The 25,461-nt window shown below is 37.5% G+C and overlaps 1 protein-coding gene across 3 annotated transcripts in view; it reads right to left on the bottom strand.

Moving 5' to 3' along the window:
* PCNX1 (pecanex 1) overlaps nt 1-25,461 on the bottom strand; it is a 92,298-nt gene that overhangs the window by 56,978 nt on the left and 9,859 nt on the right. For 2 of the 3 annotated variants that reach the window (XM_086461999.1, XM_086462000.1), the window contains exons 3-7: nt 20,451-20,556; nt 17,377-17,422; nt 16,392-16,481; nt 13,047-14,747; nt 1,419-1,551 (exon numbers count right to left, since the gene is read on the bottom strand). In XM_086461999.1, the coding sequence (XP_086318125.1) occupies nt 1,419-1,551; nt 13,047-14,747; nt 16,392-16,481; nt 17,377-17,422; nt 20,451-20,556 (2,076 nt within the window). The remainder of the gene's footprint in view (nt 1-1,418; nt 1,552-13,046; nt 14,748-16,391; nt 16,482-17,376; nt 17,423-20,450; nt 20,557-25,461) is intronic. The other variant, XM_086462001.1, reaches the window with a different exon arrangement.

The following is a 25,461-nucleotide window of genomic DNA, read 5'->3' as shown; positions in this document are numbered from 1 at the left end:
AATGGAGAGTAGAGCAGAAGTGATCTAAGAGAAAGCAAAGCTTTAGCAACCCTCACTATGAAGTAAATCACTAACTTGAACAAGCTTTGACCAGCAAGACCAGAAGCTTAACAAAGAATTACCTGAAATGTCATTACTGCTACATACTGCACTAGCCAGTAAAAACTAGTATCAGTCCTTGATGTGGCAGAAGTCAATCCTTCATTTGTTAGATTTTAGGCACCATTCTTGCTATTCTCCTGGCTGAGGAAAATTTGGAAACTTAGTCCTTGGTTATTTCCATGGTGCCACATAAACAGCACGATTCCTCCCCCATCCTCTATTGTAAAGTATTTTCTTTTTATTTGCTCAGTTTCTACAGCTTTTTCCAGTTAAAAAAACTACACAAGTACTCCTGAAACACAAAAGCAGACTGCTGCTACTATTAGAAGTTCGTTTAGCATATGAAAATCATTAAAGAATGTACAACATATACAATTATTCCTGCAAATTTATCATATAACTGGAAGAAGAATTACTTCAATATGTATGGGGGCAGTGTTCCTTCCTCTACAGGCAATGTCGTGCTTGTCAGGTTCTCTAACACCACAGGCAACCACAGGACTGAAAGATTTAAAAACCAAGTTTAAAAACTTATTGTGGTTGCTGTTTCTACTGTTCAAGCAACAAACAGAGTTGCTGTACGTGACTTATCACTAGGCTCAGTACTGTTAACAAATGGGCCAGTGAAGGTTGGGGGCTCCTGGGATCCATGTATGTAGCTAATTTTAAACACTGCCACGGCATGCAGAGGGCCACACAATTAGATTTAATACTGAGCAATACTGTGCATTCTGTAATAAAGGCATTGCATTACTTCATTATTTCTCTTTTGCTGGAAAAAGCTGCAGGATGTTCATATGATGGTTTACCTGTATTTCAAGTTTGGAACCTCTGCGTGTATGATGCAGCTTTTTATAATGTTCTTCCATTTTGTTACTATGCTTATCTCTCACTACCTACAGATGTGAAATGGGATTACAGTGCCAGTCCCTAATGCTTACTGTCTTAATGGAAAGAAAACCAAAATGAGGAGTGATGAATATATTTTCTGCAGATTTTTTTTCACTGCTTGAAATTAAAAGTTTCTAAAGCTCTTGATAAAAAACACTGAGTCTACGTTTGTTAGCATTAGTTCATTTTGTTATCAACCTGAAATCAGCTATAACATGTTAGAGACTGGCTATCCTGACCATTTTGAAAATAGTGCCACATATACATGCACAACTCAACAAGCCCACAGTGACATGCAGTGACAGCTCAAGGAGGTTATGGTGGGGAAGTAAGTAAAAAGTGCCTTTCTGGCAACACTGGTGGGTGTGGGGAGAAGTGGTCTGCTACATGCATGCTAAATACGGTGGAACATTTAGATACCCTACCTGAGGGGTGATCCGATGAGCAATGTAGGAGGGGTAGGGTTACTCCCTGCATTGTGCCGGCGTCGTACTGCCTGACGCCTAAATGTGCTGCGTTCACGGCGAAATGTGACAGTCTCCTCGCTGGCTTGTGCTGCTGCATCAAGACAGACTTTAGGTCAAATAAGAACCCATCCTAGTTATGTACACAGTAACTTAAGACTCCTTTCTTCCCCTTGACCCTCCCCAAGTTAATGAACTTGACTTGCAACAAGAGAAGTAGCTTATGCACTGACTGTTCAAATAACCTGCCTCAAGACAGGACCACAACACACAATTAGGAAAATATTTGGGGGGTGGGGTGCATCTGTTCTTGACTATACAGCTTTTTTTTTTAACCTCCAGATCCAGACAGCCAGGTTGCAAAAAAAAATTGGATATCCCAAATTTCTTCCATTTGCACAGGGCAGGAAGAGACAAAACTGATCTCACCCTTTACTTCATTTAATAGATAATTAAAGGAGAAGCCTACAGGACAACCTAGAAAGGTTGCCTGCCACTCCTCACCATAATACTGTCTTCTCAATTTTCTAATTTCCATCAAACAGGTAGGGTTGAGGTTAACCTCATTGCACCTCCTCAGGGGATAAAACAGAGTTGCTTTTTTCTTTTTCCTCATAAGCACCAAGTGATATATGTTGCCCCCTTTAGACCAGTTACACTATTATTTGAAGGAGCAGAGGGTTGAGATTAAGTGAGAATATGAATTCTTTGTAAGGAATAGTGGTTTTGTTATTTCAACTCCCCAAATGAAAACAAACAAATGGTTTTGGTCCACTTGTAAAGCAACACTGTAAAAACCAGTTTTTATGTACTCAAGGGAGACTAAGATTTTTCCACAAATTACCCCCCAAAATCCATCTGTGCTCCCTGAGCTTCACAGTCTGAACAACCTTGGATTTGGACGGCTTCACGGTGTCTACAATGTCAGAGTCTTCCTCCTGAACCAATGAAGCTACTAACCAATTTGAATGTAGAGCACTAGAGAGCTCCAACAAATGGGTCACAGAGAAAACAGGTTTTGGCAGGCAAAAGAAGGAAGAGAAAAAACCCACAAAAACAAACTACACAAAAACCAAACTTTACATGAAGTCAGTGCAAGAGAAGAATCATAATCTTGAAGGGGAAATCACAACTTGGTAGCCAAGAAGCCTGTTACTAGAGTGAGAAAACCAAGTGTTGTGTCAAGCCAAAATAAAAAAAAAAAAAACACAAAACACAAACAAGAACAAACACTAAGGGACCAATGCTTTTTTTATGGCAGAAAGATCATAGGCAGAGCAGTAGTGTTCACTTAAGCACATTTCAACTTACAACACTCCTGTCATTAATAACTTACCAGCAAAGAATCTAACACTGGTCTACATGGGGTAGTGACCTATACCAACCTACTACTGTGTATTACTGCCATATCTCAAGCAACAAAGACTACACAGACCAAGAGCCTAATTCCACCCACAAACCACAGGCTACCAAGTGAATCCTGATATGAAACTCCAATCTGTAATCCGCTTTAAAAGCTAAGAAGCTACATGAAGATATTACTTTAAGACCAACATTAAAGTTACAAGCATTTCATTACCAAAACATCAAAAGATAAGGACAACCTCAATTCAGTCCTTCTCCTTTATTTTCAGGAGAACTGTGGGATTGCTCACTTTCTCCTCACTCCTCTGCAACCATTTTTGTTATTCTAAGCATAAATAGATGATACGTCCTTTTCAGTATATTTCAGCAAGAATTCAATACATATGCAGCTTTATGTCTTGTTTTAATACACAGGCTGATTTCTTGAAGGATTTCTTTATAGCTCTCAAAAGTGGTAAAGTGAAACCCACTAAACAAGATGGTATGAAACTTGACTTTTATCTAGTGATTAACACACAAGATGTCAAAACTGCTCACTAATTTTGAGTGCCCATTTGTAAAGCTTAATTTTTCCAGTATATGTACCAGCATATGAAAGTCATATTCACAACATTGCTTCCACTGACTTCAGATGCAAAAGCAATTCCACACATTTCAGCTAATCAGGTCATAGTTAAGCACTACAAAACAAAGAACAGTGACTAAACTTAACTGAAATGTAAACATCTTAATTACCATTATGGTAAACATCAGCATTATGTGTTAATTACCGTTGCAACTACTTAGCAAGACTAGCATTCAAGTGCAATTCTTCAAGGCCGCATACTTAACACTGACAACATCTGCTTTTCTTTTCATGTTCTTTATTCAGTAAGCATCACGTTCTGCAGCAACTGAAGCCCCAATTATGGAAACACTAGAGGTCCTTCCTACACAGCTCCAATTTATCACTAAAGCAAGTCTACCTCAACCACTGATTGAGGCAGTGTCCCATGAGGAAAAGAGAGATAAACACGTTATTAAAAAAAATAAAATCAAAGTACATATGTACCTGGGGATTAAGCTGCACAGGCAAATAGTTGTGGCATTTGCTAAACTTTTTTATTAATTCACTTTAACCTTTAAAAATCAAAGTAGATTTTGGTGTAGCTTTTTATCTAATCTACCAAGGGATTTTTGATTTATCTCAAAGCTTTTGTTCAATGCACATCTTCTACATACACTCTTCCTGAATGTAGGTGATGACACTCAGAATCACTAAGCAAATCTGTAAGTTCTTTTGAAAAGACTGCAGAGCTTTTCAGCCCAAGCAGCTCAGAGTCTCCTAATGCTGTGCAACACCTCAAGAAGCTACATGTTGAAACCATGACTAAGAAACTTTAAAAAGCTAGTTGAGCAGAAAGGATTACTGTTTGTTTGAAGTGTGGAAAGCCAAACTGAGCAACATTTGGTTTTGGTTGGTTTGGGGTTTTTTTGGAGAGAAAAAAAAATTAAAAAAAAAAATCAAACCTCATTTTAAAGAGCACAGAGGATTAAAAAAATACATATACCAGTACAGAAAGCTACTTAGGTTAATACATATTACTTGTGTTTCTACTTGTCTTTATTGAGAAGAAGTTACAGCTGCTCATAATTTCACCAGGAGGATGCAAGGTAAAGTTCCTAAATTATCCTTTGTCATGCTCCAAGAACAGTTTAATCATGAAGGAAATAGTTTTGTTTTAACTTAAATAAGCTTCCCTTAATATTTACAAAGTAACATAGTATTTTCATGTTTAAAACCAAAACTAAACAAATACAAGCATCACAAGGACAGCTTTTTTTTTAAACATGTCTTTAGACCACTCCTCACACTTCTCTGATGCAGTTACTTACAGCCACTTACTCTAGACTCCAGAAAGCTAAGATCCAACATCTACACTCATGTGCAAAATCTAGATCTAACAGGGAGAGATAACATAGGTTATACTTTTACAGTTCCTGCTTACTTTTAGTAAATCAGTAAAGGAAGACAAACCTTTCAGTCTACAGTGTTTTTTGAAGTCTGTTCTATTTTTGTTTTATTCCAAACTTTCATATTGAAACACTACACTTAGACTAACACCAAGAAATTTAAGTATAAGTCTTTTGTACATGTGTCATATGAGTTTAAGCCCCCAATATTTATCTGTTCTTAAGAACAGAAAAATCAAGTTCAAAATGCAGAAGTTAGAAACACAGACCTACATCCCAGATATCAATAGAATAAGAGATGGAGACCTAATGACAACTTTGTAGCAAACTTAACACTCCCACACCTATTCCTAACCATAATACACCTAATTTTAAAGAGGAAATAATTTGACTTTTTCATTTGTTAATGCAACTGTGCATACAAACACCTATTTATTAAAATTCACTCTTTTTTTCTGTGATTACACTTCTGATTGGAGAAAAGCCAAATTAACATTTACACATTTAGGTCATGAGGATATAATTTTGTCATCGCACATCTGGAATGACACTTCCCCAATAAAAGGACTAAAATTTATTGTACATAAAACTAGGTAATAACAAATAATTCACATTCCTTTGCCAAACAGCTGGGAAAATCTAAACAGAGGTTGAACTATGCTGCCTGCAGGTTACACCTTTCCAAAATTTCTTTCTATACTCCACAAAGGTTTTTGATGGGAACCTCTGTAGTTCCTCAAAGTTTTAAACAGAACTGAAGTCTCAAAGTTCTACACTACAACTATACAATTGTTGTACAATACAACTAGCTTTCAGAAACATAAAATGCAAATATTTGCTTTAAAACAGGAACATTGACATATGGAAGCCAAAACATTTATGCAATCACCCTGCATGTATCACTACTTTTAACATAAACTTAGAAGATGGAAACTGAAGAACCATGAGATGAAAAAGCAGAATTTCTAAATTTTATTGCATCAACAAGTCCCATTTCATTTTCATTAGGCAAAGAAGCTAAACCCAGTGCCCTCAGATAAATTCTGAAACACAGATAAATTCTTCCTAAGTAAGAAGATTCCTGGAAAGATATGGTGCAAAGGTAAGAGAGGTGAAGTATCCATGTGGAAAACCACAGAGTTCAAGATAAAGATTGCTGACTGGAAAGAAAACAAAAAACCCTACATACAATGGAAACACAATGTCCCTCACTTCTCAGGAAAGAAAAAAATACATCACTTGAAGTCTAGATGGTTTTGAACATTATTCAGGTCAAGCTTAGTTAAACATGGGCATGGAACCTCAGTGATGCTTGGACACACCATTTCGCTGCCTATCAAATGAGAAACTGTGATCTAACCGTTTTCAACCACTTGCAATGACCACTCCTACAAATTCTCAGTGACAGCTGAAATGAGTAATTTCTAGCTCATGCATTCACATAAGCAATGAAATCTGTCTTCTAACACTGAACATACTTGGCCAAACCAAATAGCTGAAATTTTGCTCTTCCATATCGAGCATCTATATCTTGTTTGTATTGAGAAAAGCCATACTTCTTACACGCATTTATTGGTTAACACCACCACTCTTCTCACAGTTGAGACATTCATAGTTTATTCTCACATGTCCTACCACTATTTCAAAAGCCACACTTGTAAGACACCCAAGTAGAAAGGAGTCTGTTCAGTCTGTATCTTCAGTATACAGTTATTAATCTCCACAGATTATGCACCATTATAAGACCTACAATTGCAGGGATTTCTTATGCTTTTCTGATGAAAAAGGAAAATATTAGCTTATAGTATTATAACTTACTTGGGGACATAAAGTGAAAAGTATCACTAATGCCACTTTCTGAAGAATGGAGATATGGGCAGCAGAGGAGAAAATGAAGAACAGAAAGACATCCCTAAGATATAGACTTTTGCTAGAAAATAGGGCAGAGGAAAACAACACACCATTTAAAAATGAAAGCTTGCCACAAAAAAAAAAAAGAAACAAGAGAAGTAAAGCCCAAGACTTCAGTGTTGTGGCTGAATGTATGAAAAACAAGTTGGAGACTGGGCTGGAAGAATATTTACATTTACGTCAAACTGGTCACTACAACAATCTGAAAAGCAAAACACTGTAAAGCAGGGAATAACCAGAACAATGAAACCACCTGTTTTGATTTCTGAATCAAATTTTTACAGACCAACTTGACAGACAAATTTCTATGGTAATACCAAAGATAAAACCAAGATTCTCAGTTATTTTACTTCACTGTATTTCTCACTTGAATTATTTCACTTTTAAATACATTGTGTTACTCACACAGGCTGCTTAACTATAAAGTTGGTGAACTTGGGATCGAAGAGATAAAGCTATGACCTAATCTTATCTCCTCCTCAATACAGTCCCTAGATCTAGGGATTTTGGTGTCACTAGCTAGTAGTATGTTCATGCAGTAGACAAATGTTCATAACCTACACCAATCTTTATAAAACTTAACTCTGACTTTGCATTTGGATTCATTCACCTTTAAGAGAAGATGCTTTAAATCTCTAGAACACACAATCTTTCCAGCATAAGCAGTATTCTGTATTAGTATAACACACACAGAAGTCATGTTTGCTTTGAATGGGCTTCCATGAACTCTAACACCAAGCATTAATTAGTAGCCAACTTCAATATATCCTGGAATTACATCTCAGAGCTACATTTGGCAGCAACATGAGCACTTCCATTACAGCTCCAAGAGCTCTCAGAACTGGTCTTGGCTGTATACACAACAGATTCAGGTACATCTGCAAAGGAGTATGAAAAAAGTGGCTTATAAACTTAAGTTAGTAGATGCAGCTTCATTCATACAAAGTATAAAAAATTCTTATTCAACTCCTGTTTGAGATCATTACTTGGGAAATTTATGAACAACACATGCTACTTGTCAACAAGATTGAATCGTTCTTTCCAAACAAAGTAAAAATTATTGCAAGAAGTAGTTGCACAAACACTACCAATCTAAGACATTTAAATAACCCACTCCCATAGCCATGCAAAGTATTTTAAAAGAACTACTGTTTTCTTTGGGAGCCTCCAGAGAATTAATCAGGGTCAAATTTCATAAATAATACTCCCAGGGAAGACAAACAAAACAACTATACAAAGTGCATTTTGCTTCACTTTTAACCTTCGGTATACATTGTAATGCCACGCTATGCCAATTTCATCAGATGTCCTGAATTTCCCTTCTGCATCCCTGCAGAACTTTAGGTAGGATATCTACTACTCTGTAGATGACACTACAGGAGCATGTTTCTACCAAGTGACCGAAGTATCTGACCAGTAGTACTCAGGATTTTGCCAAGCAATTACACACATTCCTGACTCAACAGCCACTGCTGCAAGCTGGACAAAACCTGAGGTTTTCGTTTGTTTGTTTGTTCCCCATCACCACCTTTACAGAGCCAGAAAGTATCAGGAAGATGGTAGTTATTGTGGTCATAAGCCATCTAATGAAAGTCCTTGTATTGTCCACAAATACCAGAAAGGGGACAAACAAGGCAGGACAGGGTCCTCACACAACGTATTAAAACTGCATTTTGCTTTAGTAGGTAGTAATTAACAATTAGTAGGTGCAAGATTCATGCCAAGTGTTATTTTACTGTTTAGTTCCAAAACTGCAGACTTCCAAAAAGCCTCACCCATCACTCCCAACACTGTTTACATCTTTAAGTGTTTAATGGCAACATCTCAGTTCTATCAAGATGACAGAATATTCAAAATCAGAGGTAATTCTGTGAAACTCAACCTTTACACCCAAAACCTGTGACAGAACATTATGCTTTCCAAGTCAAATATTGGGAAGGGCCAACATTACAATTTCTGTATCATTCTCAAACCAAATGGTGTGCACGCTATGACATTGCTAGTTGACATCTAAAAATCAAGTAATGGAGTACAATCTTTTGGTTCCCATAAAGCCACCCATATGGAAGAACACCCTTTCTACTGGCTAATCTGCTTAATCTTATATAGTTACAGGAGGGGTCCTGCTGAACACATGAATAGAGATAGCTAACATGCACACAAGCAATTACAGTAACTTCATGTGTTTTTCAGTTTCCACCATCTCTAAACTTTCAGAGCTTGATTGCTCATGCAAAGCTGTTTGGTTTAGGAGTTTGAATGTGAACTAACAGAATTGCAGAAAACAGACCTGAAGCTCCATCTTCTGTAACTGTATTAACTCCACCTGCAGAAAACATACCAAACTAAAGCCATCAGAAGCATGGAACAGCTCTGCACCACAGGCAAAGTAAGTAATGACTGTAGATCAATATGAAACAAACATAGCAGGAAAAAAGTGGTATATTGGTAGCAGCTGACATGACCATTGGCCACATTGCAGAGAACCAAATTGGACTTTTTAACTTCGGAAAGGATACTGCCTAATGATTACAGGCAGAGACACTAAGCATATATGTACAAATACACGTAGACTGAAGAGATTAACATGTTTCCATATACTACAGGCAATGCAAGATTCTAATCCAAGCTCACAAAACCCTATTTTGCCTCCTCTAGAGATGTACTGCAGACCACAAACCACAAAAGAACAGTATGAGCTGTTACTTCTCTATCACTACGCAATGCACAGAAAGAAAAATGCATTCTACTACATGCAGTTTTATGAACAAAAGGGTATGTAACTCAAGAACTTAAAGTAAATAAATAAATTTTAAATTACACTAAACTGTAAAAGAAAGTAGCAACTTAAATGGTGCATCTTTTACAGTTAATATAGATCTGTGGGAGAATACTTTCAGGTCAGCTCAAGTTTTACAAAACATCACTGTGCCAAATACAGCATTATGTTGGTTCTTTAAACCTTTACAAACAGCAATCCAGAAATAGTACACTTCTGACAGGAACCAGGCATAGGGGAGCATCAAGATGGTATTTCCAAAATACCACTAGACATCTCGGCAAACTTTTAGACGTCTAAACAACTTCATCTAACCCATAACTCATCAATTCACTAGCTACTTTAGAAGCCAAGTAGTTAAACAAGGATGACAACTATTCTAAGACACCTTTTATTTTTTTGTTACACATCCACCACATGTATTTAATTACAGAATTTTCAAATGCTGTTTGCCTGCCTTTTAATGAACTGCAATTTCTATTCGAATGCACAAGGTATCTTGTAAGAAGTGAGTCATTCACCACTTCCTGGCATAGTAAGAAAGAAATGAAAATGCAAAGTTGTATCTGCTGAAGTATAAGATATACAAGTTTGTATAGCATCCTGCTTAGTAAAAGATTACTAAAGACCATATCCAATATGAAACATGTTTTAGCAGTTAAACAAGTAAGAATGTACTTTTTTGTTTACTCCCTAAAACAAAGTTAAATAATTACTAACTTAAGTCATATTTGAAAGATAGGAACTGAAAGCTGCTGATTGAAAAAAAAAGGAGGTGGTATTAATATCAGTCTTTTGGCTATCCAGCAAGCATGATAATTATTTGTTTCAGAAAGTTATCATAAGCAACCACAGAAATTAAAAAAAATTTATATAAAATAATCCTTCCAGCAGGTTGGACCAGACAACTTCTAAAAGTCCCATTCAACCAAGATCCTCTGATCTTATAAAATTCTGAAACAAGTCTATTCTGTAATTGATCTGCTACATGAAAATAAAATAACTACTTAATTTTCTCAAATAATTTCTATACACATACATATGATATATATTTGTATTACATGTGTACATTTTTAAAAACATTCCCAAAAGGTAACGACAACTCAGTAGTGGGAAATACTGAATATAAAGAAACTTCAATTCTGAAAAATTAAAACATTTTCTGATTACTATTAGTCACAGCTAAGCCCGAAGAAGAAAACCACAATTAAAGATACTGCTGTTACAAAATTTGTAATATAAGCTATAAATTTGAAAAGACCAAACCACTAAACACACAAAAGAAAACCAGCAGAAACGAAGGACAACACAAAGGGATTATTCAGATCGATCATTAACAGATAAATTCAAAATAATTACTGGTTTGATGCTAGACGTGACTACATAAGTATTTGAGTAAAGCTAAAGCAAAGTGGTATTTTTGTTCCACTTTCAAAAAAAGCAGAATGACATTCAGTTCTTACAACCATACAGGAAATACTTTCTATTCTTTTGGTAACAAGAAACATAAGATACAGCAAGGTTATTAATCATATGGTGTCAGATGAGAACCTGAATCCAGATTGGTTCTTAAAGTCAGCCTGAAACCCATGGGCAAATAATACTTGGGTGCTCATCACTTGTTAAAACACAACTTCAAAATGACTATTTTCTACACAAAGTTTAAAGGGGAAACTCAAGAGAACAGTCCTGTGAGAATGACAGCAAGACTTCCCTGCTTAAGGTGCTACAGACTTGTATCTTTAAGATTGCTTCTTAATGTGTTAGGGTTGCTCTTCCCCACCATTTCACTCTTTATAAGAGCAATCAAAATATTTGGCAATATACAAGATCAGTCATGCACCGATTCATTTGGACTACTGATGACTGGTGAGTGATACAAAGTCTGTGAAGTAAGGTATATTAAACCTCCTTTACATATAAGGAGAGAACCTGAACAGTTTTAAGCTGTAATAACACAAACCAAAATGAATTAAGTCTTGTGCTAAGGAGAGCATAGAGTCAAAATAGTAAATACAAAAAAGCAGACCTTTTATCGTCAAATTACTCTCAGCAGATACAAAGAAGAGCTGTCACTTTTACAAGGCATAAGAAGAATGTGTGTTAGGTGTTTAGCTTGCAGAGTTAGTACTGAAACAGCAGCCTGGACTCTCATTAAAGCTACTGCAGAACTCTGTTACCAGGATAACAGAGTACCACCATATGAGGATTTTTTAATTTTCTTTTTTTTTTTTAAGTGAAGGCATCTAGGTATGTCTGACCTAAGTGTAAACAAGTCAAATTTGATCAGTAATCAACACACAGCTGAAATTCAGTGTATCACATTTTTTTCCCCCCAGAAATTAACTGTACTGATTTTCAGGGCAAACTCTTACATCAGTGTCAGGGGAGAAACAAAACAAAACAATAATCACACAAAACTATTGGTCATATCTCATCTCACCTCACTGAGAGTTGGAAGTCTCTCTCCTTTAAGACAGAGAAGTCACTATACTTTGCTTAGGCTGCCTAAATAACAAGGATGTTAAATTTGCTACAATTTCTTAAATGTATCTATGTCTTGATCTAGAATACAATTTTATGAAACATTTGTGTGCTTATCTAATAAGATCCAGATTATCTGGTAGGTATTCCCCTAAAACAATCCCAAAAATCAGACTGAGGTAATTCACAATCCCATGCTGCCTTGAAAACATATTTTAAACCCACTTATCTTCCATGCCACAAAAAGCCTTCCAGTGAAGGCAGTCAATAGGGCTAACCAACAGCTAACCATAAAAGAGACTGAAACATCATAAGTCATAAACAAAAAACTACTACAGTGGGAGTTTAAATGCCCCTATTAAGCTACATTAGTACCAGCTGCTACAGGTAACCTTGGTACTTTCATTACACCAAGCAAAGCAATAGCTACAGAAAGCAAGAGGAAACTACCTTCCCGTCTCCAGCACAGGAAAGTTATTGTGTTTTCATAATGAGGACAAAAGCAGCCTGCAAAGTAAACAACACTGTCTAGCCAACAATGGCAAGGCTAACCAAACCCAAATCCCTAGAAGAATTCAGCTTAGTAACTAGACTTCCTAAGAATGCACAATTCAAGGCAGCACAGTACAGGTTTGTTGGGTTTTTTTTTTGATACCACCCCATGCCATGCCAGAGAGTTTGTCTAAGAGGCAGCAATAACTTCAATCAATCACTTCCATGTTCCAAATTTTGTAAGCTGCACAATCTTTCAAACAAAAATAGTCTCTTTTATTGTTACTTTTAAAATAGCATACATAATCTGAAGTTTGAGTAATACAACAGAGCAGGTTTGATTTGATCACAAATAATAATTTTACGATACAGCTCTGGTTAACAAAGACTGCCAGTTACAACCCATAACGCCTCTACCTATAGATTTCATATTTGTTTCAACTCCCACTTCTGTAGCTCTTCCAAGAGATTATGAAGGAAATGTTTTGTCAGTTTTACTAGGCAAGAATGAAGAAACAAGAAGATGCTTAAGTATCGTTGTAACTTAAGTCAGATATCAGACTAACAAAATATAGGAACATACTTCTGGTAGGTCATTTGCTTACCTCCACTTGCTGATTCTTGCTCTTCCCCTTCAGGAAATGTAGCCTGGCTTGGTAAGCTATTCCTAGAACGAGTGACTGACTCTAAGTGTGAAGCCCTTCCCAACAGAGATAGCTCATCTAGCACCTCTCCTTCTTTGGCTTCCAAATCAGATTTTGAAGTAGTTAACTGTTTTATATTACCTGGTGCCATTAAACTATTTGGGTCATTTAAACAAGCTACAGTACCACTGTCCAGGCTTAATACTCTGGCACGATTCTTGGCACTGTTTGTGCTAGAAGTCCGACGTGTAGATCGCTTTTTACTAATTCCTTCAGCGCTAACGTGGGGTTTGTGAGCACTTTCAGGGTCTGCGCCCCCACGTTCTTTAGAAACGTATTTGGTCTTTAGAGCACTGTACTTTCCCTCAGGAGACTGGCATGAATGGGAGGTGGTGCTGGAAGAGCTATCACTGCTGAACTGGTGAGCTGACTGCATACTTGATGTCCTGCTCAAGTCACTTTGATCACTGGAGTCCTCATCGTGACAAAACACAGCACTGTGAGGTTTAGTACCAGATACACCTCGGAAGGAAACATATTCCCTGTGCCGACTTGAATCAAAACTACTAGCCCGCTTTTTTCCTGTCCTTCTCCGGCTGGACTTGTGGGTAGAGGCTGTTCGATGTATCAAACTAGAAGATTTTGGTCGAACATCTCCTTCTTTTTGTTTTCCACTTGCTTCTTTAGAGGCTCTTGAATCTACTAACACAGCTAGTTTCTCACTCTGCTCATCTCTTTGTTCAGCAGCCTTCCCAGGTGGCCTGTCAGCTTGTGTAGTCAATTCATTGGCATGCGGGTTCTTGTTGGCCTCTTCTGAAGCAGAGGCACCAAGAACTTTCTGACCATGCATCTCCTCAGATGCATTAGAACCCTTTACTTCTTGAATGCCACTGTTTGTGCTCACTTCCACAGCAGTCCTTTCACTACTAGTTCTTTTATCAGTAGTAGAACTACTGTCATCCTCTGAGTCAACACCACAGTCCTTTTTCTTACCATCCTTTTTCTCTTCTCTAGGAGACTCTTCCTCATGCTCTGACAACACACTTTCAATATGCGTTGAGCTAGTATGTTCACTTTTATAGCTACTGATGGTACTGTTAGTGTCACGATCAGTCCCACTGCAGTAGCTTTCTGTTGAACCACTGCTTCTAGTACTCAGGCTTCTCAGACTGTCCAGGCTTTTGTCCGCTTTCAAGGATTTGCTCTTCCCACTCCTAGCCAATGGTTGAGGGCTGCTACTTTTCAGAATGTCATCCAATTGAAAAACTCCTGAAATGCAAGAGTTCTCAGCCAAGGACTCTCTGGATCCAGAAGGGGGCTTGGAAGCTTCCAACTCACTGACAGGATCTAGTCCTCGTTTTTGCTGATAGAGAGGGAAGTCATTTAGTGAAGCATCTGGAAAAGCGACAGCAGAGCTAGAAGTCCTTGGTACACCTCGTGGTCTATGATCCTTCCTATAGGAGTGAGAATGCAGAGTTACAAGCGAAGCTACTTCTGTGTCACATGCACTGGTTTTAGACTGGTCCACAAGCTGGTTGTTCGAGAGGCACACTTTGTCACTGTTGTCTCTTGGCAAATCCTGTCCAGAGGATAATGACGGTTGGATGGAGACAAACGAGTCATTCGACACCAGACGAAAAAGCTTCCGATCAGTTGCCAAATCTGTTTAAGTACATATTTAAAAATATTCATGTAGAATGCTGATGTAAGTTATACAATCTGCTTTACAACTGCTTGTTTATATCAGATAAAGTAAACAAACTGACAAATCCATTTGCAAGTACTATGCATCACATTACCATTTAAAATATTTCCTAGCATCTGGCAAACCTGACACTTTTTTTATTAAAAAGAAACCATCAAACACCAGCTTAATCTTAGCAGCTCATAAAAGACAACATGATTCTGACCAGTCCTCAACCTCCTCTATTGCTTATGTGTGTCAGACAATGTTTTTATAACATAAGTTTCTTAATTATAAAAGGGTACCTTGCCTTTTGTATTTTTCTCCTACGTGCAGTAAACTTTGTTTTGCATAAACTTTAAAATTATTAAAGAAAACACAGTAAACCCCCATTAACTCTGAAGTCAACAAAAAACCCAAAAATCATCTTTACTAACAGATACCAAGTAAGCTCACAGTTAGCAAGGACATAGGCATTGGTACAGGTCTATTGGTACTATAACGAAACTCCTTATGAAGTTACTGAGTTTTACTGCTTCTAAAACTGATGTTAAAGCAAATCATGACGATTTGCTGTCAGCCGTTGCTCAAAACAGTTGTTTGTTACCCATCACAAGTGGTCTACTGTAGAAGTGTCCACCTGCAGGCAGCACTGAAAGTCAGGCTACTTTCCCTTTCAGTACTGTCACTACAAACAGAACATCTGGAGGCCAAGTTAAGTTACTACAATTGCTAAATTTTTGTAGAGTGTATTTGCACACGTACAACTTAGGAGACTTCAAAAAGAGTTCTGTTACTCAGCTAGAAGGAATAGAACCCTGCTGCCTATAACAACATCATGGCCACCTGTAATCCTCTATTTGAAACATACTTTCTGCACTGAATCACATAGGTACAACTGAAAAGAACCCATCAGTCTGATTAGATTAGCCAAAATGAACTGCAGTATTCCCAGAGTTAACTTCCTGCTAATCACCAGGTACTTTACAAATCAGCAAACAAAAAATTTCCCTACAGTTTTACGCTCTGTTTTAGTCTGAGCAGATTTTTTTCCTAGCAATGAAGTTAAATGAAAAATGATATCCAAAAAAATTGGACAACTGAAGAATACAAGCTAGCAGTTTCCTTACATACTAGGAAAACACAATTACAAAACTCCAATAGCTTGCATATCAGAAGCAGTCTATAGCTCTAGAAACACAGAACTCCGTGCAGGATTATTTACAGAAAAGCACGCCTGATTTAAAAAAATTCATTTGGCTGTACTGGGAAGCAAAGCAAATTATCTACAAGAGGTCCATGAATCTAGAGCCACTTTCAGTACATGAGATCATCTAGAGTCATGTGAGCTAGCTATCTTTCAGCAGCAAGGAGATAGTAAATATTTATTACCTGCTGGACGATGCCAGAACAAGAAACACACAGGCAGAGAACAGAAGCAAAAGTATTCAAGCCATGGAACCCAGGAACTTAAGAGTAATTAAGAAAGGAAACAGGGAGCTTCAAGATACCCTTTCTTAGACTCTATCAACAAGTTACATGAATTTATTTATTTAGCATGTTATGCAAAGGGTCTTTGGTAACAAAATAGCACATTTAATATGCAGAAGAAGAAATTTTACCTTGTTCTTCACTCCCTTCTTTACATAGGCTAGAACTCTGGCCAAGACTTAAACTGATATCATCAGAGGTCTTGGCAGTGTCAGTATCTCCTGTGAATTTTAAGAAAAGTACTAGTGCTTGAAGTATTAACACACACAGCTACATACACTGCAGGTTTCTCAACTATCATGAAAGATTGCTTTTATTGCTTCATTTGAAGGTAAATAATAATTACAAGTAACACAAGATTTATCTTTCAGAGACAAGTATTGTCTACTCTGTATCTTATTTTGTATATAAGAAACTTTTCATTCAACTATACAGATGTTTCATGAATAACTGGAAGAGTATCTTACACAGAACTCAATGGAGATAAAGATTATTCTTAAAGATATATGTATTTGAATACTCCTTTTTGCATGGTTGCAAATGAAAATGAGGGGTAGATTGTAACAATAGTGGTAAAGGTAAAAAAGGTAAGAAAAAAAATCAGGAAGATGACAAAAATTCACATCGTTTTCTTCTGTCTTGTTATTGGCTTAATAAATTTACAAGACAAGAACTTTGCATATTACAAATAATTTCTCTTTTCGCCTCAGAGTTCACAAAGGCTGTCCTGGACCATAGTTTGCTAGATGCCAAGCAATTAGAAATAATCCAGTCATTGAAATACAATACCAGAAGGGCAGTTGGTTGCCCAGAACTCAAAATAGCAGGGAAAAGTCCACTCAAACCAACCCCTTGGCTCTGCATTTACAAGCAAAAGAAACACCTGCTGTTACAAGGAAAACAGAGCACGGATTCCAGGATATTTTCTCCTAGTGTTTTGGGTGCATAACTTGCAACTCCAAGGAATATGTCTTCCAACTAGTTAAAGCAGTACTTAGCTCACAAAAAAAGCTTTGAAGATTAACCAGATAGACACTATTTGGAAACAACATTGCGAACAACAGCATTTTAAAGTGCTACTGCAAGTTCATTTTAATGAGTAGCCAAAAATCTCACCTTTGATGGTTGCTGCTGTTCCCAGACGAGATAACCCAGATCCAACCTAGAAACAGAGAATTACATAAAAAGCCGTAAGCCCAACTGTGGTTTCCTATTACTGAAATGCATGCATTTGCTTATACACCTAGGAGAGATTTTTCAAAGGCACAGAAGCATCCGACAGTGCTGTAAAATCTCTTCTGACTCAGAACGTTTCCACTACAGAGATGACAAGGCATCTAATTATGCATCTGACTATATAACTGCATTACTCTTCTACAGCCAACATACTTTGAGATTTTACTATGCTGATTTTAAAACCGGTTTCTAAGCCAGAAATTTTCCTTGAAAATACTTCATGCGGAAACTACTAGGGTGGTGGGACACTAGTAACTGCTGTTGTACAGCTGAATGTTTAATGCAGTGATCACCATTGCCTAAAATGCTTCAATGTTAATATAAAACTGAATTGTTTAACATAGTAGACACCAAGCTAAATCTAGAAACTGTTCCCATTGGAAAGATACGTATTTTTACCAGGGTTAGTGTTCAGGTCTGTCAGAATTGATCCAATGACCAGGAAACCACAAGAACCTAAGCGTTGGTACATGGAAAGAAGCAGCAGCACAAACAGTGGATATGGCAGGATGATCCCTGCTGGCAGCCAAATAACTTGAATCAACTTAATTTGATCATTTTACTGTCTTATGCCCCCCTCTCTTTCCTGCAAATGCATTTTTTTCTTTTGAAGACAGCTTCCAAGTACACAGATTACAGTTACCTCAAAGCAAGTAAACCGGTTGGTGGAAGACTGCACCATTCCTTGATCTATTCTTTCGTATTAGTTACAATCACATTTCAAATTTATAGTACATGCTTTTCAGCCAGGTTCAACAGCCAACCAGCAGGCACATACCTCCTCATACAAAATCTAGCTCACTGTTTAGGTTTGCGGTCTCACTTTCTACATATGTCCTGTAATCTGTATTGTATTATTTTGCAGAGGCGCTACAGAGAATGTAGTCTTTCCTTCAATAGTATTTCCAATACGACCTCTCTCAAAGAACTCCAAATAGCACACAGAATGCATGTGTCAAGTAATTAAACTGCTCAGAAATAAGACAGAGGACGACTCAAAGGCAAAATCTGAAACAAAGATATATAGAAGTGATGGCAATTTGACTTTACTGAATACTTATCAGGATGTTTTTCAAACATCCCTAGTTTAAACTACTCTGGGGAGAAGAAAAGGTAATTCTACTAATTCTTCTGTGTAAATACAGCAAATTTAAGGTAATCTGAAGATGTGTGCAGATTTTATTCAGCTATACTAAGGAACAATGGCTTTGCCACATGTAATGCAAAAAAAGCAGCCAGAGCTTGTTTAATGCAGTTTCTTTACTACACTATCATGCACATTTTTAGTTAGTCATTTTGCCACGTTTCAACCTTTTTTTTCCCCTTCAGCAACATGCCTTGCTGAATGCTGTAGCTGAATGCAAATGCATCAGCATGGAAAAGCTATTTCACACAAAAACCTGAACAGAACTCACATGCCTACTGTTCACATACCCTTTCGATGTTGCAAATTCAACCACAGGGGACTAGTGAGCACTAACTTTATCAGCATAAACACATTTTAAACACTATACTTCCTTTCACAGTAGCTTTAACTGTGTTATAGTGTCAGCATTAAAGCACACAGGAAAGAACACAGAACTTCTTCACGTGCTTTAACATTAAAACTGAGTCAAAGAGTTTAACAGTCACTAAAACACAAGTATGTTTGGAATAGTTTTTTTTCAGAAGACCAAACACACTGATCCCCAGCCTAGTTCTGTCTTCCTACATGGACCATCACTTCCTATTCCTTTGAACACTACCAAATACGAGCTCTCTTCAAAGGAGAAAAATCTCTTAGAGTACCTATGCTGTCTAACAGCATTACTCAGACAAAACACCAAATTAGCATAACACTACAGTACATTATATACTGCTTGCTCAGAGAGCGAATTAGAAGGACTTGATATTGTAATACCACACCAAGGATTTCCAAATCACTCAAATATAGCTTCTGTATCTTTACTATGATGCTGCATTGCTCATTGTCAACATAACTGTACCGTCTGGTCATTCTACTTGTCCTTACAAAGAGCTGGTAAAAGAAAGACGCCATGACTGGCTAAACATCGCAAGCCAAATAAAAGGAACAGCACATGCACTATGGAAGCTGAATGCATAAATCTAACAGACATAAGGACAACTTCCCCAGTGAAGTTACAAGGCAACTAGAGCATAATGAAGTTGCATTAAAAATCTAATAAAGACAAGTTCTTCAGCACTTCCATCTGGTGCGTAGCAGCCCCTATTTATTGCTTTCTTCCCACCTCTACTGAAGTGTCAAAATAGTGACAATTTTCCTGAGGTCATCCAAAAATAAAGTTTTAGTCTTTCCATTTCTACCAGTTTATCTTGCTTTGTGCTTTAGCAAATTAACATTTTTGACTGCAGAGTCTGAACTGTCAGGAATAACAACTTTCTGAAAACCATTTAGCATTGCAAGAGACAATCAGCAGCGAATACATTTTAAGATGACTTAACAGAAGTAGTCTCAATTTCAGCACAACTGAAGTTTGCCAATTAAGCATCTAAATGACAGACCAAACAAAAGTAAGGGAGGAAAACAAAGTTAGAAGATAAAGATGAAGTTACAACTTGAGCTATCTAACAGCTCACTGGTACCAAAAGGAAGACGGAAGCCCAGGACAGTGGGTCTTAGTATTTCTGACCATGGTCTGAGACAATTTGATTTACTAAATCAGAAGAAAGCTAACTGAGCAAAAAGGAATACTTGCTGATGGGACCACAGGTTGCCTTATGAAGTCCAACCATTCCTAAAATGAACACGATATGGGATGAGCAAGAACTATGCAGCAGGGAAAGTTCAATGCCACCCTAGCAAGGCAGTTAAGAGATACAGTCAGTTAAGTTGCTTATCCTAATACCATTAAAAAAAAATTCAGCAAAGATTACCCTACAGATTGCAAAGCCAGCAGTACTAAAGCAACAACTGCAGTAGCTTTCCTTCTTACCTGGTTGTTGGGATCTACCCCAGCATAAGAATTGCGTGAACTACAGCCAACGGGGGGAGTTGCTTCTCGTATGAGCTCTGACATCTCAATCCCTCCACCAGGGTCACTGAGAGAAACATAAAAGAAAAAAAACAACCAACCAAAAAAAAAAACAACACACAAAGAAGAAAACATTAACCTGCTAGTTAAACAGAAGTTTGTCCGTCTACACTAAGTGCAGATTCAAAACAATTTTTCCCTTTTCAGATATCAGGGCTCAAATATATCCCAGTATTTCAGAGAAACAGTGCGTGTTCGACACAGGAAGCTCCATTGGAGCTGGAGCACCCTATAAGCTGTCACAGAAGCTGCTGCCTTGTAAAATCCACTGTCACCAGCCAACACAAACAGTGAAGACTTAGGAGCTACATGGCATTTTGTAATGCTGACATATGAAGTTCTATCTATATGTACACATATGTAACTTCCAGATCATCTGTCCAACTACAATATCCAGAAATCGATCAATAGAAAAAGTACTAAATAGAACTCTTTCAAAGAGCAGAGAAAGGACTCCAGAGCTTTTCCTTAGACTAGATCTAGGTGCAAAAGTAAGGATGGGTTAGGTTAACCAAGAAAGCCACACGCTGTCAGTAAAAGTCATTGGAAAGGTAGAGACATACAGGGACATGGTATCATTCCCAGTGATGCATATCACTTCTTTCTACCAGAAAATAACCACCCTTCAGATAATTTACAGGCCCTACAAAGAAATATTTTGAGATACAATATACGTATTATTACATCCTGGTGGTTCACCCTTTCAGGATTAATAAGCATTGGTTTGAACGTAATTTCGCACTCAACATCACCAAATTGTAATTTAACATAATTCAGTTTGTCAAAGGCATATATTTATGAAACAAAAGCAAGTTGGACCTACCCATTAGGACAGAGTGTGAAATGAGTTGGGGACTAAAACTCAGGGATCCCACCTAGCACTGTTTGCTAATTGCTAAGAGGGAGAAGTTGAGGCATCCTTTTTCCTCTCACAAAACAGTTCTCTTCTATCTTGATCCAGGAGGCTTCTGAACAGAAGTACCTGCAGCATAACCTAACACTGACCCTCCTCCTGCTCCTTCCCAAAGATAAACAACTGCCTCCCAACAACCAATGATTTAGAGCTGTGGCCAGTCCCCTACAACATTTTGCTGGAGAAAGAATATATGCACAACCCTTCTCCAGCTGGACTAAAGAAACTAAAGATGAAGCCCCTCTGGAGAAGCAAGAAATGGACAGAAACACTGCAGGACTTAGTCTCATCGAAAAGTCTCATGCAAGACAACCAACACTCAATAATTTTTGTAATATATGGACATCGATATAGGATATTAACAAATTGTGTTTAGACTAAAGGACCTGAAACATCATCCATTCCACAGCATGACATTTCAAGCTGCAGTCATCTCAGAGAGGCATAAGGGTACAACAGTGGGAACCACTCTAGATCATACAAAGAGATCAAAGAGATGAGGGGAAAAAAAGAAGACAGTTTGAAGTTCAGAATATATTACTTCAGTAAAAATAAGTTACCTTAAGAGACAGCCAGCCATAAGTTAGCAGAACAACTACGGTTCGACTCCAGCAAACTGAAGAAAAGTTGAAAAGCCACCATTTTGGTACAGCTCAGAAGTGAGACGTAAGCAAGCTCCTACTGATCGCTGTTTACAGAGCCCTCTCTGACCTGATATTATCAATTATGCTAAGGCAGAACCAGGTAAGGAAAAAAAAAGATACAGAATTCTGCTTCAGTAATTGCCACCAGCTTTAGCCAAAGTATTCGTTATGTAAGCATTTTAAGAACAGATAACGTGAAGTTAAAGACTAAACTGAAAAATTCTCACTTAATGTTTAAGTTCAGCATACATTATGATGACAACTGAAGATGTAACAAAGGACACCTTTCACAAAAAGATGAAATTCCTTTCCTGTTCGAATAATTCATTGAGAAACACTGCATATGATCAAAGTACATCCTATGAAGTAGAAAAATAATCAAAGCGGATAAGCTCTCATGTACAGAACTGGGTAGTTCGCCAGGGTGGGAGGAGGAGGTGATTTTGTCTAAAAGTGAACCAACGGATAACAGCATAAGCAGCAACAGAAACCAATGCCACTACTCTACTCAGAGCTGCTATATTCTGTGACAGTATGCACACGCTAATAGATTAACAAAAGCTAGTAACAAACAACAATAAATAAAGTCTCCAGGAACAAGCACGAAGTAAAGACTTCTAAGATTAATCATTGTACGCATAAGGATCTGGACTACAACAGCATGTAGAATCCTTTAGGAGCTATTCTCTGCTAGTTCTACAATCAGTTTTTTACAGTTTTCTGACTTCATTCCTTAGAGCAAGTGCTATGCTTTTCATTTTGCAAACAAAAACCCCTGAAGTTACTACACAAGTTGAGAAGACTGAATAGAATAAATTATGTCCAGCTACCTGCAATGGAGATTGCTGTGGAAGAGATTCAGAGGCTATGCAAAACAAATTAAAACTAGTATTTCTAATTATTAGTAACTACTGTCCTATATAAAATTACTCTCTGCAGCTATATTACATTAGTGTCAGAGACTAACCAAAAGTCTGAAGAGGCTTTAAGTCTACATGAATTCAGAAGTTAAAACCTGACTTAGGCTGACTAACTAAAAAAATCTGATATTCAGACTAGAACTTCCAGAAAGCATCTGGAATGAGCAATTTTGATTTCAGGACAAAGCAGAGGAAGAATGTTACTCTTCTTTTGAACACCTTCTATCCTTTCTTTCCAACTAAAATAGCAGGGTAGCTAGTCAGGAGGCTGCTCTCAAAATAGAGGACCACCACAGCATGTACTGCAAATACTAGACCATGAGAGAAGTTTTCTTTAAAGCTTGAATCTCTAATCATGAAGTCAAAACAGCAAAACTACTCCAAGCTCAAGAACAGGTCTGTCGGTCACAGAAAACTGCAAGGAGAAGAAATAGCAAAGTTAGGGCAAGAGTTGTAGAAATGACACTTCTTTTATGATTATTCCTCTTGCTCATACTTGTTGAAGTAGACCATAGGTACTCAAAGATGCCACATTCTCCAGCCGTCACGTTTATTTTGTAGAAGAATTTAATGTGAAATTCATGTACCATCACAATTACAGCTCCCCCATGCTGATGGAGATTGGGGACAGCAGTGTCACCAGGTTATTGCTTTATGATTCTTTGAACCATAGTAATCACTGACACAAGAAAGAAGCCATATTCATATCCCCCAAAAGCAAAACTGACTTAAGTGTTTTAAGGTATCTCTGTGGGTTCCCTTATACCCAACAAAGATTATGCTTACACTGTTTCTTCTACCTTTCATATAAGATTTGGAGCCCATATCCCCATTACTTGTTTTCATGAAAACTCACAGAAGCATTATTAACACTACCCCCAAAGTATGACAGCACCAACTGCACTATGCAGAAGACAACAACTTACACTCCAATCTCTAAATTAAGGCTAGCTTCTTTCAAAAATATTAACTGAACAATGACAGCCTTATAAAGAGGGTGAGGAAAAAACAAGGCATTTCTTAGTGAACAGTAAGTTGTTCTTCACTTAAGCATACCAAAGTTTCATGAAAAGATTAAAAACACCTCAGAGTTTGATCCTATTCACAAACCAATGTGAACTAAAGATAAATGCACAGTTCATGTAAACCTATAAATGACAGCACAGAATTTTTGTCGGATACTCGAAAACACCACTTTGCAGATAAACATCTTCAGGAGGAACCTACAGTAGTTCTTAGAAGCTAAACAGAAACCTGAACATAACTTCTGAACAGAAACCAGAGTATTGCTTAATTCTTCAAAAACACTAATATATTTAAAGTGGTCCCAGGGAGGGTGTCTGTGGTGGGGTGCAAACTCTAGGACAGCTTTGCACACTATACTATATATATTTATTTGGTATCCCATGCTGTAGCCTAAGCTATCAAAACTAATATTCTGATTATGGAAATATTTAAGGTAGTGTGTCTGCTTAGGTCTCCCCTATATCCACCTTATGCTAGAGGAGCAGTTTAAAAAAAAGGAAACCCTACACACACACTTTCTTCCAAGACGGGTTTTTTAATAGTGTTCCAATTTAACTTACTAAGAAGGTGACAGCTCAATATTAAACACTCACTCTACATCCCATCTACTGGTTTGAACATTATCCCAGAGTTCTTGTAAGCTTCCAGGCAAAGATTAGTATATACTGTACACCCCACTTACCAAAAAGTAACTCCGTAATTTCTGCATTGACCTTGTTCCCAGTTCTAGTTAAGAGACCTGAAAGTGGGAACAAGGATCATATAAAAGTTAATGAAACTTTAGTTGGCAAGCAGGACACACAGCAAACTAACCTCTACTTCTGAGCTCACAAATGCTTACAGTGTAGTAACTTGTCCCATGTCAACTGCTCCTTAGACAAAACAGAACTTCTGAAACATCCAGAAGCAATTCGCCATACTAGAAGAAAGAAGTCCCTTGCCAAGTCTTGGCTACTGTTTTGGAAGCAAAAGCTACATGGCTTAAAAAAAACCAAACCAAAAACCAAAACAAACAAAGCATCTAAGGACCACAGCTAAAACATGCATTAGTAAGGTTGCATTGAAATAGAACAGACCACTAGTTTAATTTCACGAATTTTATTAAGCAGAATAAGCATTAATGTACATTTAGGCAAGCATTCTGCCAAAATAGCCTAATACAATTTTAGTAATGTATATGGTGATCTAATGGAGTCACAATTAAAATCAGCAGGTTCAGTTACCAAACATGACATGGAAAAGGGTCAGGTTATAAAAGATTGATACAAGAAGTTACTGTATATCAACTTTAAAGGAATCTAAGACACTGTTTTTGCTAACAGTACCTGAGCTGAGAGCAGATACAGAAGAACTTAAGACCCACCTCATGAGAAGCTACCCCATATGCACAGTGAAGTGCTTTTACTTCT

The sequence above is a fragment of the Leptosomus discolor genome, chromosome 3, assembly GCF_034619465.1.
Source record: "Leptosomus discolor isolate bLepDis1 chromosome 3, bLepDis1.hap2, whole genome shotgun sequence".
Lineage (NCBI taxonomy): Eukaryota > Metazoa > Chordata > Aves > Leptosomiformes > Leptosomidae > Leptosomus > Leptosomus discolor.
This window is presented reverse-complemented; position numbering and strand designations above follow the sequence as displayed.